This window comes from Poeciliopsis prolifica, unplaced genomic scaffold (genome assembly GCF_027474105.1).
Source record: "Poeciliopsis prolifica strain line A6 unplaced genomic scaffold, Auburn_PproV2 SCAFFOLD001, whole genome shotgun sequence".
Taxonomy (NCBI): Eukaryota; Metazoa; Chordata; class Actinopteri; order Cyprinodontiformes; family Poeciliidae; genus Poeciliopsis; species Poeciliopsis prolifica.
Genome location: NW_026562376.1, coordinates 19,956,136 through 19,971,279, shown reverse-complemented (window position 1 = coordinate 19,971,279; position 15,144 = coordinate 19,956,136). Strand labels below are relative to the sequence as shown.

The 15,144-nt window shown below is 42.3% G+C and overlaps 2 protein-coding genes across 4 annotated transcripts; both read left to right on the top strand.

Moving 5' to 3' along the window:
* The first annotated feature begins 284 nt into the window (after nt 1–284).
* Nucleotides 285–5,361, top strand: slc35b4 (solute carrier family 35 member B4). Its single transcript, XM_055032093.1, has 10 exons — nt 285–550; nt 1,560–1,673; nt 1,759–1,861; nt 1,946–1,995; nt 2,077–2,158; nt 2,247–2,310; nt 2,614–2,723; nt 2,805–2,880; nt 3,011–3,086; nt 3,356–5,361. Exons 1-10 carry the CDS (start codon nt 474–476, stop codon nt 3,603–3,605), a joined length of 1,002 nt encoding a protein of 333 aa, XP_054888068.1. The 5' UTR covers nt 285–473; the 3' UTR covers nt 3,606–5,361.
* A 164-nt stretch (nt 5,362–5,525) lies between these two features.
* Nucleotides 5,526–13,883, top strand: LOC129361297 (MICOS complex subunit Mic25-like). Of its 3 annotated transcripts, XM_055032081.1 has the most exons (10): nt 5,527–5,722; nt 6,930–7,010; nt 7,113–7,626; nt 8,453–8,546; nt 9,635–9,806; nt 9,932–9,946; nt 10,273–10,356; nt 10,993–11,063; nt 12,073–12,208; nt 12,297–13,883. In XM_055032081.1, exons 1-10 carry the CDS (start codon nt 5,651–5,653, stop codon nt 12,318–12,320), a joined length of 1,263 nt encoding a protein of 420 aa, XP_054888056.1. In that variant the 5' UTR covers nt 5,527–5,650; the 3' UTR covers nt 12,321–13,883. The 3 variants fall into 3 exon arrangements, with proteins under 3 accessions (XP_054888047.1, XP_054888056.1, XP_054888039.1); XM_055032064.1 differs by having other exon boundaries at nt 6,930–7,626; XM_055032072.1 differs by lacking the exon at nt 9,932–9,946 and having other exon boundaries at nt 5,526–5,722; nt 6,930–7,626.
* The last annotated feature ends 1,261 nt before the right edge of the window (nt 13,884–15,144 follow it).

Sequence of the window (15,144 nt, the reverse complement as noted above, 5' to 3'; positions counted from 1 at the left end):
TCGGTAAATTTTGAATATTTTTATTTTAATGTATAATATCAGAACTGATATACTGAAAAGGAAAACATTTCTACATAACAAATGAAACAGTCACATTTTAAAAAGAAAGCGTGTTCTCGAACACAGAAATTCAAGCAGAGTGATAGCTCTTTATATTTCAACTCATGCTGAGTTCAGTACGTTGTGGCGCCGCCCAGCTGCCACGCGGAAATGGGCGAAAATGGGTGTCCATTTCCGCCTTTTAAAATAAACGACAACTCCCATGAGTCTCCCGAACCGGAAGAGCGAAATGTCACATTTCGACGTGTTCAAATAGCACCGGAGTTTGCGGAGAAAGAAGACCTCCTCTGAAACACAACCAGCGGCTGATGTCAAAGCATGCTCCTCTCGCTTATTCGCACCAATAAGTGAGCCGTATTATTTATTTTTTCGTGCTTTTTTTTTTTTTTTTTTTTTTTTTTTTTTTTGCCATCATGGGGACCGCGTTAGCTGTGGTCCTTGTTTTTGTCGGCTGCTGCAGCAATGTGGTGTCTCTGGAGCTGCTGGTCAGGTCAGTCACAAACTTTCAGCCGAGAGCCTTTAAAGTTCAGGTTGACGAGCGGAAAACATTTCCGGCTGGAGTTCAGCGGAAGCGGGGATGTTCATTGTGTCACATCAGCAGACGACAGGGATTTATTTCCTTTGGGACTCCTCAGCAAAGTAGAAACGCGGTTGTAAGTGAATGTGTAGTTTCTATGTGTGCAGAAGTAGATAGTATTATACGACAAAAAAAAAAAAAAAAGAAAGAAACGTTTATTAGAATCAGACAAGAGAGAAGAGCAATAGTAAAACCTAACCTGAGCAGTAAATATCCATGAGTCGTTCATTTAGATCCAGACTTTGACTGGGCCGTTTTAACACAGGAGTGTGGTTTGATGCAGACCACTGCAGCTCTGCTTCTGTGTTTGCATCTGTTTTCTTCCAGCATCCTGTCCTCATTGTTGCTTTTTTATTCCTCTCTCTACCCATCTATTTTATGTATTTAGTTAACTATACGAATCAAATGTGAACTGGTTCTCATTTAGAACAAATGGCAAGAAAATTTGGTTTGTCTCAATGATGCTGTTTGCTCATCAGCAACACCTGAAGCCTTCAGAGAATTCATACTGAGATTTTATCACATATTTACTATTTACCAATTCAGGGTTTTTTGTTTGTTTTGGGGTTTTTGGGCCAATTGCTTCGATTAACAATACGGGATTTCACAGATTAAAATTTGATATAATACAAATCAAACTTTTGCAGATTTTTACTAGCAAAATCAATCTTGAAAACTTTTTCTGCTCATTCGTTTTCACAATTTTTCCCCACTTTACGTAGGTAGATCACAAAGGAATCTAATCACAATACATTGAAATTTATGGCTGTGACTATTCTAAATGTGGAAAGGTTGGAGGGGCTTCAATACTTTTGCGTGACACTGTATCCATAAACCTGCTCTTCTCTTACTCAAAATTCCTTTTTTTCTTTTATTCAGATGTTTTTTTGCCTCCGTTTAAAGCGGCGTTTCTGTTTTTCAGAGAGTTTCCAGGATGTGGCAACATAGTCACCTTTGCTCAGTTCCTCTTTATTGCCTTAGAAGGTTTCATTTTTGAAACTAAATTTGGGAGAAAAAAACCAGCTATTCCTATCAGGTAATAAACAGTTTATTAAACTTAAACGAGAGGCTGCAGGTACAACCAATTGCTGATACTGAAAGAAATTCTTTTTTTTTTTCAGTAACTATTTTATTATGGTGACTATGTTCTTCACTGTCAGTGTGATCAACAACTATGCTCTTAACTTTAACATCGCCATGCCATTACACATGATCTTCAGATCAGTAAGTGTCGCATTTTGTCATCTTTTAAGCTCCTCCTGTTCTCCTCCGTTGCTTTTGTTTAAGCTTCTCCTCTTTTCCACCCAGGGATCGCTAATAGCCAACATGATCCTGGGAATAATCATCCTGAAGAAGAGGTGATTCTTCCTCCGCTTTTCCTTCTGCTTTGTTCAATGTCTTCCCGCGGATTCAGTGCCTCTCACCTTCTCTACCTGCAGGTACTCAGCCAGCAAATACCTCTCTATTGTTCTAGTTTCCACCGGTATCTTCATATGCACCATCATGTCAGCCAAACAAGTGGTGAGTCCTCTGCAGACATCTTGTCTTTTCCAGTTCAACCACTGTCACGCCCCAGTAATACTCCAGAGCATCTACTGGTTTGTTTCAGCATGAGGTGTCCGGTGATGGATCGGAGGAGCAAGGGATTTATGCCTTTATGCACTGGCTTATTGGTGAGTGTTGGTTAAAAAAAGAGCAAGAAATACAGGAGAAAAATCTCTCAATTCTGTGGCAAAAAGTATTTGGGCCTTTACTGATTTCTCCGTTGTTTTATAATGATTTAATTGAGGATAACTGTGATATTTGGATAGTTAAGTTCAGTTTGACGAAACAAAAAAAAGAAAACAATCTCTCACACACAACCTGTGTATATGCAGGCTGCAGTTCGTTCATAAGCTAAAAGGGTTAAGCAGCAGGACATTATTAGCTTGCCTTTCCGTAGCTACCTTAACCCGCGTGGCTTTATCTTCAATCAGGCATCGCCATGTTGACCTTTGCCCTGCTGATGTCTGCGAGGATGGGCATTTTCCAGGAGACGCTCTACAAGCAGTACGGGAAGCACTCCAAGGAGGCGCTCTTCTATAACGTAAGACTCAAGACAGCCATAGAATGAAGGGAAAACGCCAGAGTTGGTTCATTTCGATTTAACGTCTCCTCGTGTCTTCAGCACTGCCTGCCTCTGCCCGGTTTCCTGCTTCTGGCCTCCAACATCTACAACCACTGCATCCTCTTTAATCAGAGCAGTGAGTTTGAACAGATTAATAATTCAATTCACAGAAGGGAAATTGACGTGCGAAGCTACAGTTATTCAGGAACACACACGTCTGCGTATGGGGTGAACTGATTCTTTTTACTGTTATTGTTTTGTTGCAGCTCCCGTTCTTGTTCCTGTGGTCGGCCTGACCATGCCGACAATGTGGCTCTACCTGCTGATCAATGTCGTCACACAGTATCCTGTTGTTTTTCAGTTTTTCTTCCCTACACCTACAATTTTTTTCCAGTAAAGAAACTAAAGTTAGAGTAATGTCGGAAATTTTCCTTTATTTTAGATTTGGTTTTGAGCTAATGCACACTAGAGTTAGTTTTCAGGTGCAGAGATTTTTTGTCCCGTTTTGCTTTTCTCCTCTTCATCAAACAACAGAACTGCATCATCTGCTGATTAGCCTGTTTTAATGACCGCTTTTTCAGTCTTGTTGCAGACCTTAACCCTGTTTCCAGGTATGTGTGCATCCGTGGCGTCTTTATCCTGACCACAGAGTGCACTTCGCTGACCGTCACCCTGGTGGTGACCCTCAGAAAGTTCATCAGCCTCATCTTCTCCATCCTTTACTTCCAAAACCCCTTCACCGCCTGGCACTGGGTGGGCACAGCTGTGGTTTTCATTGGCACCCTGCTGTACACGGAGGTTTGGAGCAGCGTGCAGGCGGCTCTGTGGGGGGCTGGAGTCAAGGAGAAGAAGGCAGAGTGACGAAGGAGAGACTGTCGGCAGATTGTAAAGGAGAAGAAAGAAAGAAAAAAAATCTGCCCTCTTGGGCAAATTTGAAATGTTTTTAAATCTCCTGTGGTAGTTTTATACAAATACGGTCATTTTGTTGTCGTACTTGATCCTACATGTTTTACCGACTGCAGTTTAAGGGAGGTGCTGATGATGATCTGCTTTTCAGTGATTAAATGTCATGAAAAGACCAAAAATGGTGGACGCCAAATCTTTTGCAACCCCATCAGCGTCCACTGATGGGGTTGCAGACGTCATGAATCGTCAATTGCTTTTATGACGCTTCCTTAGCCACATTTTGCCACCTGAGCTGCTCTGTTGGAATGAGATCTGGAGACTGGAAACCGCTGAAGTACACCAAACTCAATTTCATGTTTGTAAGAAGCCAGTGTGGGATGATCTGCGCTTTGTGACGTGGTGCATCGTCCTGTTTGAAGCAGCCATCAGAAGAGAGGTACACTCTGGTCATAAAGGGACAGATGTGATCACCAGCCATAATCACGTTGGCTGTTTTAAACAATGCTCAGTTTGCAGTCAGAGGTTCATGACACCACCGTCATCAGTCTGAGCGGTTGTGCTGGTTGGATGCGTATTGTCACGATACTGATGCAGGATTCTGACCCCACTGTCTGAATGTCGCAGCTGGCTTTGGTCGCTTTTGTTCGCTCTGCGCTAATTTTAGCCTCGGTTTCTTGTTGTTAGTTGGCAGAAGCGGCGCACGGTGTGGTCCTCTGCTGCTGTAGCCCATCTGTTTAAAGTTTTATATGCTGTAGCACTGATAGCTGAGTTTACTGGACGCACTTATGCATAACCAGCGTCTCCTTTCACAGTAACAAGACCACCAAAGTTTTGACTTTCTTCCCTATGCTCATGCTCATTTTGAACTTCAGTGCCATCATTCGTGCCAGCAAGCTGTTGCACTCAAAAGCACAGAGGTTTTGTCGACATAGCTAGAGAGCTTGGGAAGAAGCGATGGTTATTTAGTTCATTCAGATCCGGATCTGACCTCTTCAGCTCGCCATCACCGCTCAGAACATGCAGGTTGTAAGCTACTTACAACCTTTGAATGGCCTAGTTAAAGTCTCTAATGCAGCTCCAGTAGACAAGGGAGACCAACGAATGGTTTTTAAACTGCATAACAGTTTAGCCTTGCACTTTCAAGTTTTGCTCCTTCTGTTCCAGAAACCTTCATGTTAGTAGCACTCCTCAGTACACTGCATTCTTGCCCTATAAGTGTTTAGACATGACTTTTTTTTTTTATGTAGCAGATTATTGCGATTTGACATCCTCCTACAGAGGATGTCCTGCATACACTAGGATGCGTTTCGTCTGCCCAAGCGAGAAGCCAATGTTGAGCTCACGAACACATTGGCTCCGACGAAACATGAATCCAACATTTTGGTCTTTTCATAATGTTTTTGTTTTTTTTTTTTTTTGCCAAAAAACACAACTGTCACCAAATCTACCTTTTTGTTTTAGCATTTGTACCTCAGTAGCATCCATTGACCGGCGGTGCAATTTCTTTGTCTTGTCTGTAATGATGCTGTTTAGAGTTTTTTGTTATTGTTTTGTTTTTGAAAGTGTGAGGTTAACCTGACAACCCTTGCATAATGAATCATGAGGATGCAGGTTGTGGGTATGGCTCCTTGCTCTTTAGACCATGTTGTCTCGGGTGTGTTGGTCCAGAGTCAACATCCTCTACACTCCACATTAAACTGATTTGAATAAATCGCCGGCTCTTGTGGCTTTATTAAATTAAATATGCAACATGAGGGGTTTTTTTCACCCCCTTCTCTCCTCCAGTGCTGGAACAGGCAGTTCTCTCACGCCTCGCTGATTTCTTTAAAAGCCCTCGGACCAATCCACGCAGCTGTAGGTTCAGCTCCATCCAATGGCGGCGCAGGTTGTTCCCGACGAAGAGGTGGGAGAGGCCCGACTTGGAGCAGCTGCGTGAAGATTTGATGCGCTTCTCTGGATTCGTTCGTGTTGGTGACTGAACCGCGATCCAGCAGAACCGGATGGGGGGAAACGCTGCGAGCCGCTTCCCCGCGGAGGATGAAGGAGGGGTAGCTTTTGTGAAGGGCATCCGGGTGAGTGGAAACCAGTGCGGCTCAGCGCACGCTGTTGCTGGAATGACGCGTCCAGGTCGGAGGGGGACCGTGCGTCAGAGCTGAGTTTTTTTTTTTTTTAACTTTGGAGCGACGTTCACGGTCGGTGACCTGGTGGTGTCATTTGAACACGACAGAACCTGAGCTCACTGAGTTTGTTGTCGCTGTGTTTCCTCCTGCAAGCCCCTGTGATAAATTTAGACGGAGCACAGCTGGCTGTCACTCGCATTCAGGGCAGAAATAAGACGCGCGACGCGTTTCTTTTGTAACTTCACTGTTTGGTTTGTTTGTTTTTGTTTTTAAAGTAGCCTACTCCTCTTACATGACATTTTGTCACCTTTATGCTGGTGTTTCAGCATGTGTATTTACCAGCTTTGGACATTTACAGACTGACATTTTTGCCCATTAGTCCTATAAGGGCGTTATTTGCTTTACATAGAGACGCTGATTTCTAGTCAGCATTTTCCGTTTTTAACAACTATTGGTGTGTGTGTGGGTGTGTGTGTGTGTGTGTGTGTGTGTGTGTGTGTGTGTGTGTGTGTGTGTGTGTGTGTGTGTGAGATGTGATCTATAACTTGAGGCAGGAAGTTGACCACCCTCTGTACACGTGGCTTTCTGTTTTTTTGTTTTGTTTTTACGGAATCTCAATAACAAAACTCTGTGTAGACTTTAACTAGGCCATTCAAAAACCATCCCTCCGTATCTTTGTAGGCTATATTTAGGTTTTTTTGAATAAACATCACGATAAATAATAGGATTGGGAAATAAATCAATATATTGCTGATGGACACTAGATGAACACCCTATGTAAATGCCAGTCCAGACCTGCACAGCATTCTGGGGGATGCAGGCAAAGGAGAGGCTTTAGCCGCTGCCTCTCACAGTTAAGCAAGGCATCGATTAACACTCTCACTCTTTGATTACCTAGCAACAGCCTGTTGTGTAACTTGTTCGCCTGCGTGGAAATAAATGCAATAGCTCAAGAGGAAATTGTGAATGAAACATGTAATGCCACGTCACCAAGGCTAAATTTCAGAAACAAGGAAGTAGTCGATTATCGATATTGACTGATTTGAAATCCTTAAATCGTGACACGTTTTTACGCCGTATCGCTCAACCCTCAATGGCTCCTAGCGGATGGTGATCCCATTAATTAATGAAGGATGTGTGTGTTTTTGTTTTCCCTCAGCTGTCGGACAGAGTCATCAGCCGGATGAAAAATTCGACAAAGACCAGCTGTTCTCACTTCTCAGCTGATCCACCAACTCAGGTTGCAGCTCCCGTTCCGGCCCCATCTGGCGACCCGTTGTTGCCTCTCCACGCTCCTCCCTCACCTCAGCTCATCCCCACTCCTCCCATTCCTCCCACACAGGAAGCCGTGACCACGTCTCCGTCAGTGGAAGCTGCTGCTCCTCCTGTCAAACCCGTCCCTCCTCTCCGCGAGAAGCTCCCCTCCCTCCCTCCTCCATCTCCAGAGCCAGAAACTCCACCTGCCATTTCTTCAAGGGCCGCAAACCCCGAAGTGCCTCAATCTCTAACTCCACCTTCTGCTCGGGGACCACCTGAACCCAAAGAGCCAGAAACACAGACTACGCCTCAAATAGAACAAGCGAAGGAACCACCGCCTTCTGAACCAGCTGCTTCTGGGCCTCTCGAGTCTGCTGCCACCCCAGATCAGCCAGTACTCTCACCTCTTGCTTCTGCTTCAGCCCAACCTGGAGCTTCACAGGAAGCCTCTCCGTCGTGGCGACGTGAAGCGCCCACTCTGGTCCCGGCTCCGCCACATCTGGAAGCGCCGCCTCCTAAAGAGCTGCCGGCGACAACATTTCTGCCTCCTGTTGTGGAAGACGAAGAGCCTTCCTTACCACCACCACCACCTGCAGAAGGTTGAGATTTCATTTCTTTATAATCAAAAGTCTTGACGTACACGTGCTGCTTGAAGGGGTATGGTTAATTACTATTCCAATATTTGCAGCTTTAAGTTCTTCCTGAGATGCAAACATTTTAGCCTTAGTTTCCTCTTTACCTCCTATGAAAGTTTGTCACCGATGCACATCTATAGAGCAAGAACCAACCAAAGGTGCTGCAGTTTCATTTTAGCGATTGAGGAGACTTCCCTTAGCATCTTGCAGCCCGTTTTCAAAGTGGAGTCACCTGGGCGATCGGACCGGGCATGCCGACAGTCGTTTTGAACGTCCTGCACTTGTAGACTCTCTCTGGAAAGATGGTGATTTCTGATTCTTGTGAAACTTCTTCAAGTCGCTTTCCAGACTCATCAGATGCCGCATCTTCTCTCTGAAGGCGTCAGGCAGCTGTTCTTGTCCCACTTCGACCTCCAACTAAACCCCTGACATTGACGAGTTCACCCTGGCAGGGCAGTGAGGAGGCTGCTTCAGTAATCCAACATAGTATCTGAAAATATGTTTTCAGATTTTTATGGTATTTTTCCCAGTTAAAAAAAAATGCTATTGTGTACAAAATGAGTATGTCTACTGATATTTTATTGCAAAAAAAAAGTAAGGTTTGGAATGTAATGCTTCCACAAAACAAATGTGATTTTGTCGGCACAATTTTTGTTACATTTCAACACCAGTAAGAAAATTTGACTTATTTTTGTTTGTTTATTTGGTTTTGTTTTATTTTTTATTTTCTTGCAAAAATAAATATAACATTTTTTTTTTTCATTTTTGGTATGATCCACGTCCTCTGAAGTGATGGAGGAGGAGCTGAGGGAGAAAATCAGAGCAGAGATACAGAAAAGTCTGGAGGAGGAGATCAGCCAGAAGAGACGGGAGCTGCAGCGACAGTAAGAAAACGAGACTGTCGCACTTCCTGTCACGATTTCATGTTTCTGTTTAATTCAGTGCTTCTCAAATAGTGGGGCGGGCCCCCTTTGGGGGGCGCGGTGCGATACCTGGGGGGGCGTGTGATCCTGGGGAACAGGCTTTTTTTTGGCCGAACTAGTATAAAGTGTAATTGGCACAGTAGGCGGCAGTGGCGCTCTCATTGTTACTTCTGTCACGTTTGCGACAGTGCAACATTTCATGACTTACAAGACAACAGGTTTGCCTTGGTTAGCAGTGTTAATCAACAAAAGCTCCGACTGCGTTCTGTCTATGGCCTCCGTTATTCAACAACCCCCCAACATGAAAAAGTTTTTCACAGGGATGAAAAGAAAAGCGGAGAGAGACAAAGATAATGAGACAACAGAAAGTCAACCGAAAGCTAAGAAGAGGAAATACGACGAAGCGTATTTAGCGCTTGGCTTCACTGTGACTACAGTTGGAGAAGAGGAAAGACCGGTGTGTTTGCTGTGTCTAAAAATGCTCGCGGCGGACAGCATGAAGCCAAATAAATTAGCGCGTCACTTAAATACGTTACATCCCAATCACGCCGATAAGCCGCTAGAGTTTTTTCAGCGAAAAAATGTTATGCAGAGATGGATAGTCACGGTGGGGAATGGGGGGCGCGAATAGTTTTCTTCTTGCTAGGGGGGCGTAACGGAAAATAATTGAGAAGCACTGGTTTAATTGAAGAGTAATAGAGCTTTTATTAAATTGTCATTGTCCGGTTTCATAATACACAAGTAAATCACAGTGAACCAAAGCAGATCAGAGAGTAAATATAGGAGCAACCATGATTTCTCAAAAGATGCAAATCAGCCTAAAAGTGAGTAAATTAAGAACAATGTTATCTTTCTTTTTTTTTAATTGAAGATATAGATTTTAGAAGTAAAGATATTTGATATATAATGGATCAGTTGTGTTTAATCATGCAATACAAAGCCCTCATGTTTTAGTTGAAAACACCAGGAATTGTTCCTTTATTAGTTAAATAACTCTTTTTTTTTTTTTTTTTCTAATGGGCTAAAATGTCTGTGGTTTGTTTGCGAAGGCTGGATGAGATCCAGGTTCTGCGGCGGGCCGAAGCGGAGGCGGCGGCTCGGGCCGAGGCGGAGCAGCGGGTGAAAACGACTCTGGAGGCCGAGAGGGCGATGCACACGGAGAAGCTGACGGAGAGAGAGAAGACGATGGCGGAGCACGAGACGCTCATGGCACAGCTTTATGTGAGCAGAGAACACAGTCTGGATCCTGTTTTTTTTTTTTTTTTTTTTTAATGCAACAGGATCTTTGTCTTTCAACACAAACGTTCATCGACTTACCGTGTCTCTTTCTTGTCCTGGTGTTTCAGTGGATGGAGCTGAAGGTAGGGCAGGCGCAACCTGATATCTGCATGCTTGTTCTGGTCACACCTCAAAACTTACGCGGTCATTTTCTATACTAAAAGAAGACATATCTTTTATTTAATTCGGCTCCTTCCCTACTAATATCTATAACATAAATTAAAAATAATACAAATGCAATACATCAATAAAAAATAAAAAAAAGATTTTATGCTACTTTGTGTTGGTCTGTCTCAAAAAAATCCCAACAACGTATGTTGGACTTTGTGTTCAGGCTGCATGCAAGGTTTTTTTTTTTTTTTTTTTTTTTTTTAAACGTTATGCTGATACTGATGTTGAACTGATGCAGGCTCGTCAGCTGGAGGAGAGAGAGAAAGAGATGAAGAAGCGCAACGAACTCTACAAGGAGCACGTTTCCAAACTTGAAGCAAAGGTGAGCTAAAACTGAAGAAGCTCGTCACGCGTTCAGGATGGTTGACGGAGATACTGCGCTATAATTTTAATTAAAAATACGTGCAAATGTATTTTGTTCAATGGGTGTTTTGAGTCTGGTGCAGTAAAAAAAAAATGCAGTTGGAAAAACTTTCGCTTGTTGCTTTGGTATTTCCCTCCAGAGACGATGAACCATTTAATGCAGGGACAATGTTGGTATTTAGGTTTGAAGTCCGTTCTATTTATTTATTTATTTTTTATGCTTATGAAAGCAAATGCAAGGCAAGAGGTTTTTACTATATCGCTTAAAACTTAATTTTTTCTAATATTCACAAATTGATGAAGCATTAAGTAATAAAATGAAGATGATTTTGTGCAAGTCTCAACACACCCTCTCTTCTTTTAGCTTTAATATTGGCACACACATAATTTTTTTTCATGCAGGTTTGCAAAATGATGCTTTTTTTTCAGTTGTGATTTAGCAGTAAGAAAAGAACGTCTGCATCTGTTTTTGTAGCCGTCATTGGCCACTAAGAGGCAGCAAGACTCAATTTTCCGCTGACCTGCTGGAAGTGACTCCTTTATTTGCTCCATCCTCAGCATTCTTTTGCTGAACATGCGTCTGTTCTCCTCACAGTGCGCGGAGTTTTACAAAGTTTCAGCGGAAAGTTTCCAGAAAGGCGAAGAGGAGACTCACAAGCGTTTTGCGTAAGTTTTACTCTGTATTTTTCTTTTTTTGGAAATTCCATCAAAATAAGTAGCATGCAAAACTGACAGGAACTTGTGTTACTGCTAATATTCCTAAAGAAGAAGAATTTTTTTTTCTTCTTCTTTTACAAGGATCACGCTTATGGGCACTAATGTATCAAACACGTGCAGTTGAAAAAGTAGAGTATATGATCGTTTTCACATTCAGTTTGGGAAGTATTTTGGTCTGGTCTCTTTTTTTATTGTTATTATTATCATTAATGTTAGTCCATAAAAGTACGAAATTATGCCTAGCAATGTAAGATTTCAAGGATTATGCTTATTTTGAGTAACATTTAGGTCTTTTATCGTTTTACTTGCTAAAACATCATTTCAAAAACTTCTAACTTTAACAACAGGAAATATATTTAGAAACATATCACTGAGCTCTGGATTTTGTATTCTACTGTCTGAATCTGTACTGTGTATGAGATTAATTTGTCTTTTTGCACAAAACCTTTAAAAAAAAAAACCTAACGTCTTTGATACAGATCTATTGTGCATAAGTGTCAATGGATCCAGACCCGTTTCCACGTCCCAGATATTATTATTATAATTTTTTATTTTTTTGGTCTTCCAAAGCATGGATAACACACATTAGGAAATGGGTCACTATAGCAACGCGCTGCTACAGCCGAGACTGCTTTGGATCAGCTGGTGGATCAGAAAGTGTGTGTGTGTGTGTGTGTGTGTGTGTGTGTGTGTGTGTGTGTGTGTGTGTGTGTGTGTGTGTGTGTGTGTGTGTGTGTGTGTGTGTGTGTGTGTGTGTGTGTGTGTGTGGTGGTGTGCATGTGTGTCATCATTGCATTTCTGCACAAACTCAGGTCTAATTAGCATCTTTGCAGTTTGATGAACTGATGAGAGTCTAAATTGGCTCTCAGAAACATCCAGCCCTTCTCAAATTCATATTTTGCGCATAGGTTACAGAAATGAACTTTGGCGTTCCTTCTTTGTGCTCTTACCCCTTCAGACGTTTTAACATCCAGCCCCTGTGCGGAGACCTTCAGGGTCAGATCCTGAAATGCTACAAGGAAAACCCAGGAAGAACTCTGACCTGCTCAGGTATTGCATCGGCCTACATGCAGTGTGTGGACAACGCCAAGAAAGTAAGAACTAAAATGTAAACTATGCTGAACCTTAGAGCTCCCTTTAATTTCTCACCACCTTCTAACTTTGTTTCCTCTTCTTCTGCAGGATAAACTAACCACTGGCGGTTAAAGGGGAAACTGGGACATTTGCAGCTGCAACAAGATAAAAATAAACTCAAATCGAGACGCCGAGAAGTGAAAACGTTCAAATTCAGCCGCTTTAAATGTCGAAATATTTTTCCACAAAACTGCCCACGGCGTAGCAACCCAATGTCTTTTGTCACGTGCACAAGCCAGTTTACCTTTAAATGAATTACATTTGATATCGTTGTGTAGAACCAACCTTGCCACGTCAGTAGCAAACAGGATTTATAGGAGCAAACAAGATAAAGATGTGCATCACTGGTTAGTTTAATCATTATGTACGAGTGCCTTGATTTCAGGAAAGCAGATGCAAAGTATAGAAAAAAAAAACTATGCAAGGAGGTGAGTGTTTATGCAGGGCAAAACCAACAACCAAATGCATTGGAGAAGCTTATAAATAATGGGGTTCAATGTCAAAGGGAAATCAGGCTAAATAAAGCACCACCAAACAAAAACAACTGACCCACTGGAAGCTTTATTCTGTTGTTATAAACCAACAACCTGGTTGACTGAAACCTGTGCTGCTGCGATAGGTTTTCTTGCCATTTACATTCTTTACCTCGTTCTTTTTCCAACACATGCATGATGCCCTTTGTAATAGTCAGCTTTAATCAAAAGCAAAGTATTGGCTATAAAACCAGATTCTCCTGATAGGCCTGAGATTAGCTTTAGCAGGAAACCATCGAAGCACCACATGAGTCTAAATTATATCTTCCCCACTGAATGCCTCACATGTCGGGAGACATGCGTCTTTTTTAATTGGCGGGGGGAGGGCATATAAAATAAACTCAAATTGAGACGCCGAGAAGGAATATCTTTGTGATATACAAACAATGGCTTCCAGAGATTCAAAGCGTGTGAAAAATGTTGGAAATTCACAGTCACCGTGACTCGGCACCTCACACTTCCGGACTGAAGCCCAGATGGAGTTGGATCGGTGCCATGTGAAGCTGAACAAAAAAGGATTCTGCAGGTCGGGCAAAGATCAGACTCCAGCTGTTTGACGAAAGGAAACCAGGCACAGTTCATCACTTACACTATACCAAACTGTCCGAAAGGTCATGTGGTGCCAGCGATATGATGTGGGGTTGTTTTTGGTTTTGGGGGTTTCTTATAGCTGCTTCTACCCATATTATTTTAACACATTTATTCCTGCAGGGTCTGACAATTGAGATTCCTGTTACGTTTTGGCTGTGCACTTGCAAATATGTAAAATATAAACAGCAAGATTTTAGTATATTTCTAACAAGGCAAACTAAAATGAAAATGGAAAAAACACAGGATTTTTGTGGCTAGAGAAGAAGAATCCCAGCCCATCCATACGTCTCTGAAGTCGTTTTTTGTCATCAGGCCATTTTTACCATCCGGCTCCAGATGCCATCATGTGTTTTTGACATGTCTCTTTGTCCAAACTTACCAAACTATCCGATTTGTGCCCATTTGATTTGCTTTCTTCATTTGTGTTGTTTTGTGGCAAAAAAAAAATTAAAATAACTGGGAGGAAAAAAAGAAGTGTAACTCAAAAAATAAAATGTCAGTTCCAAGTTCACCACGGCCACGTGTTCAGTGACTCATAAGTGTGTTTCATATGTCCCTTCTTGGTCACATATATGTCCCATCAGGTGGAAAAAGAAGCCTTCTCTATATGACTAAATGTAGATGTATGTGCTATATCTACGATCCTTTGATGCATCAAATGCCTCACCACCGCAGGTTGCTACGGCAAATACTGCTTTATCAACTTCTGACTAAGCTCTCTGACTAATACCTGCGTTACCTTTTTACCTCTTGCTACTCTGCTGGTCTGCAGTTGAAGAAATGCTAACTTACCCGTCGCATCGTCTCGAATGAGTCACACTGACAGGGAAGATCGTTTCACAGCAAACCACAAAATAACCGATCAGAGAGATGACAATCAGCATCAAAGTGAATAAGAGATCATTGTTGTGCAGAATAACTGCTTCCAACTCTTGGCTCGTTATTATGACACATAAATATGTTGCTGAAACACTGTCTCTGATGAAAGTCACACCGAGCGTCAACTGTCTTGAATACCGAAAAACATAACCGACGTCTCTCAAAATGACAATTTCACAATGACCAGACACTGAGCTGAGGAGCTGAAACTCAGACTGCAGGATCAAAATGAAACCGGTGTGATTTCCTCTAAAATGCCTTGCAAGGAAATGAGTGGGATGCATCAAAGGCAGGATCTTATAAAGTCCACCTCAGTCATTGTTGTGAAACGCTGATCGTCATTTTAGCCAAGTGTGGTGAATCTGACTTGGACCAAAATTCAACACTCTTAAGAGTGTTTTCTTATGTCAAACCTTACATTTAGGACGATTTACCTCTTTAACTTCCAGCTATTTGGAGTTTGTTAAAGCTCTTCGTCATTCTCATCAACATTGTTCAGATTGCGCTCCATACTTATTCGCTCAAACCGAACCTCCCCTCAGCACATTACATGTCTCGATGCAGAGGAAGAGTTTCTCTCATCCTCGGGCAATACTCGGATAACAAAAACCAGAAGAGACTAAACCATAAAAGGAAGCTGTGGTCTCCATACCAGAACTGACGTCTGGGTCAGCCACAGAGGAAGCAGCGCTCACCTCATCGCAATCTATCCAGGACTTAATGTTTGCCTGAGCAATAACTTAGCTGAATGAAACGACTCGGGAAGGTTTGGAGAAATATTTTTTCTGTATCTGCTTGTTTTTGTGTTCGTCTTTCTTTCCTGGAATTAACTGCACTTCATTTTATGATCTGTTATCTGAACCTCTGCTGTGTTGAATCCGTGTGACCTTTAA

Coding starts and splice junctions, on each gene's coding strand:
- slc35b4 (XM_055032093.1), top strand. CDS start 474: ATGGGGACCGCGTTAGCTGTGGTCCTTGTTTTTGTCGGCTGCTGCAGC. Junction 2,159..2,246: donor TCATGTCAGCCAAACAAGTG/GTGAGTCCTCTG, acceptor GGTTTGTTTCAG/CATGAGGTGTCCGGTGATGG. Junction 2,724..2,804: donor AGGAGGCGCTCTTCTATAAC/GTAAGACTCAAG, acceptor TCGTGTCTTCAG/CACTGCCTGCCTCTGCCCGG.
- LOC129361297 (XM_055032064.1), top strand. CDS start 5,651: ATGGGGGGAAACGCTGCGAGCCGCTTCCCCGCGGAGGATGAAGGAGGG. Junction 8,547..9,634: donor AGACGGGAGCTGCAGCGACA/GTAAGAAAACGA, acceptor TTGTTTGCGAAG/GCTGGATGAGATCCAGGTTC. Junction 12,209..12,296: donor GTGTGGACAACGCCAAGAAA/GTAAGAACTAAA, acceptor CTTCTTCTGCAG/GATAAACTAACCACTGGCGG.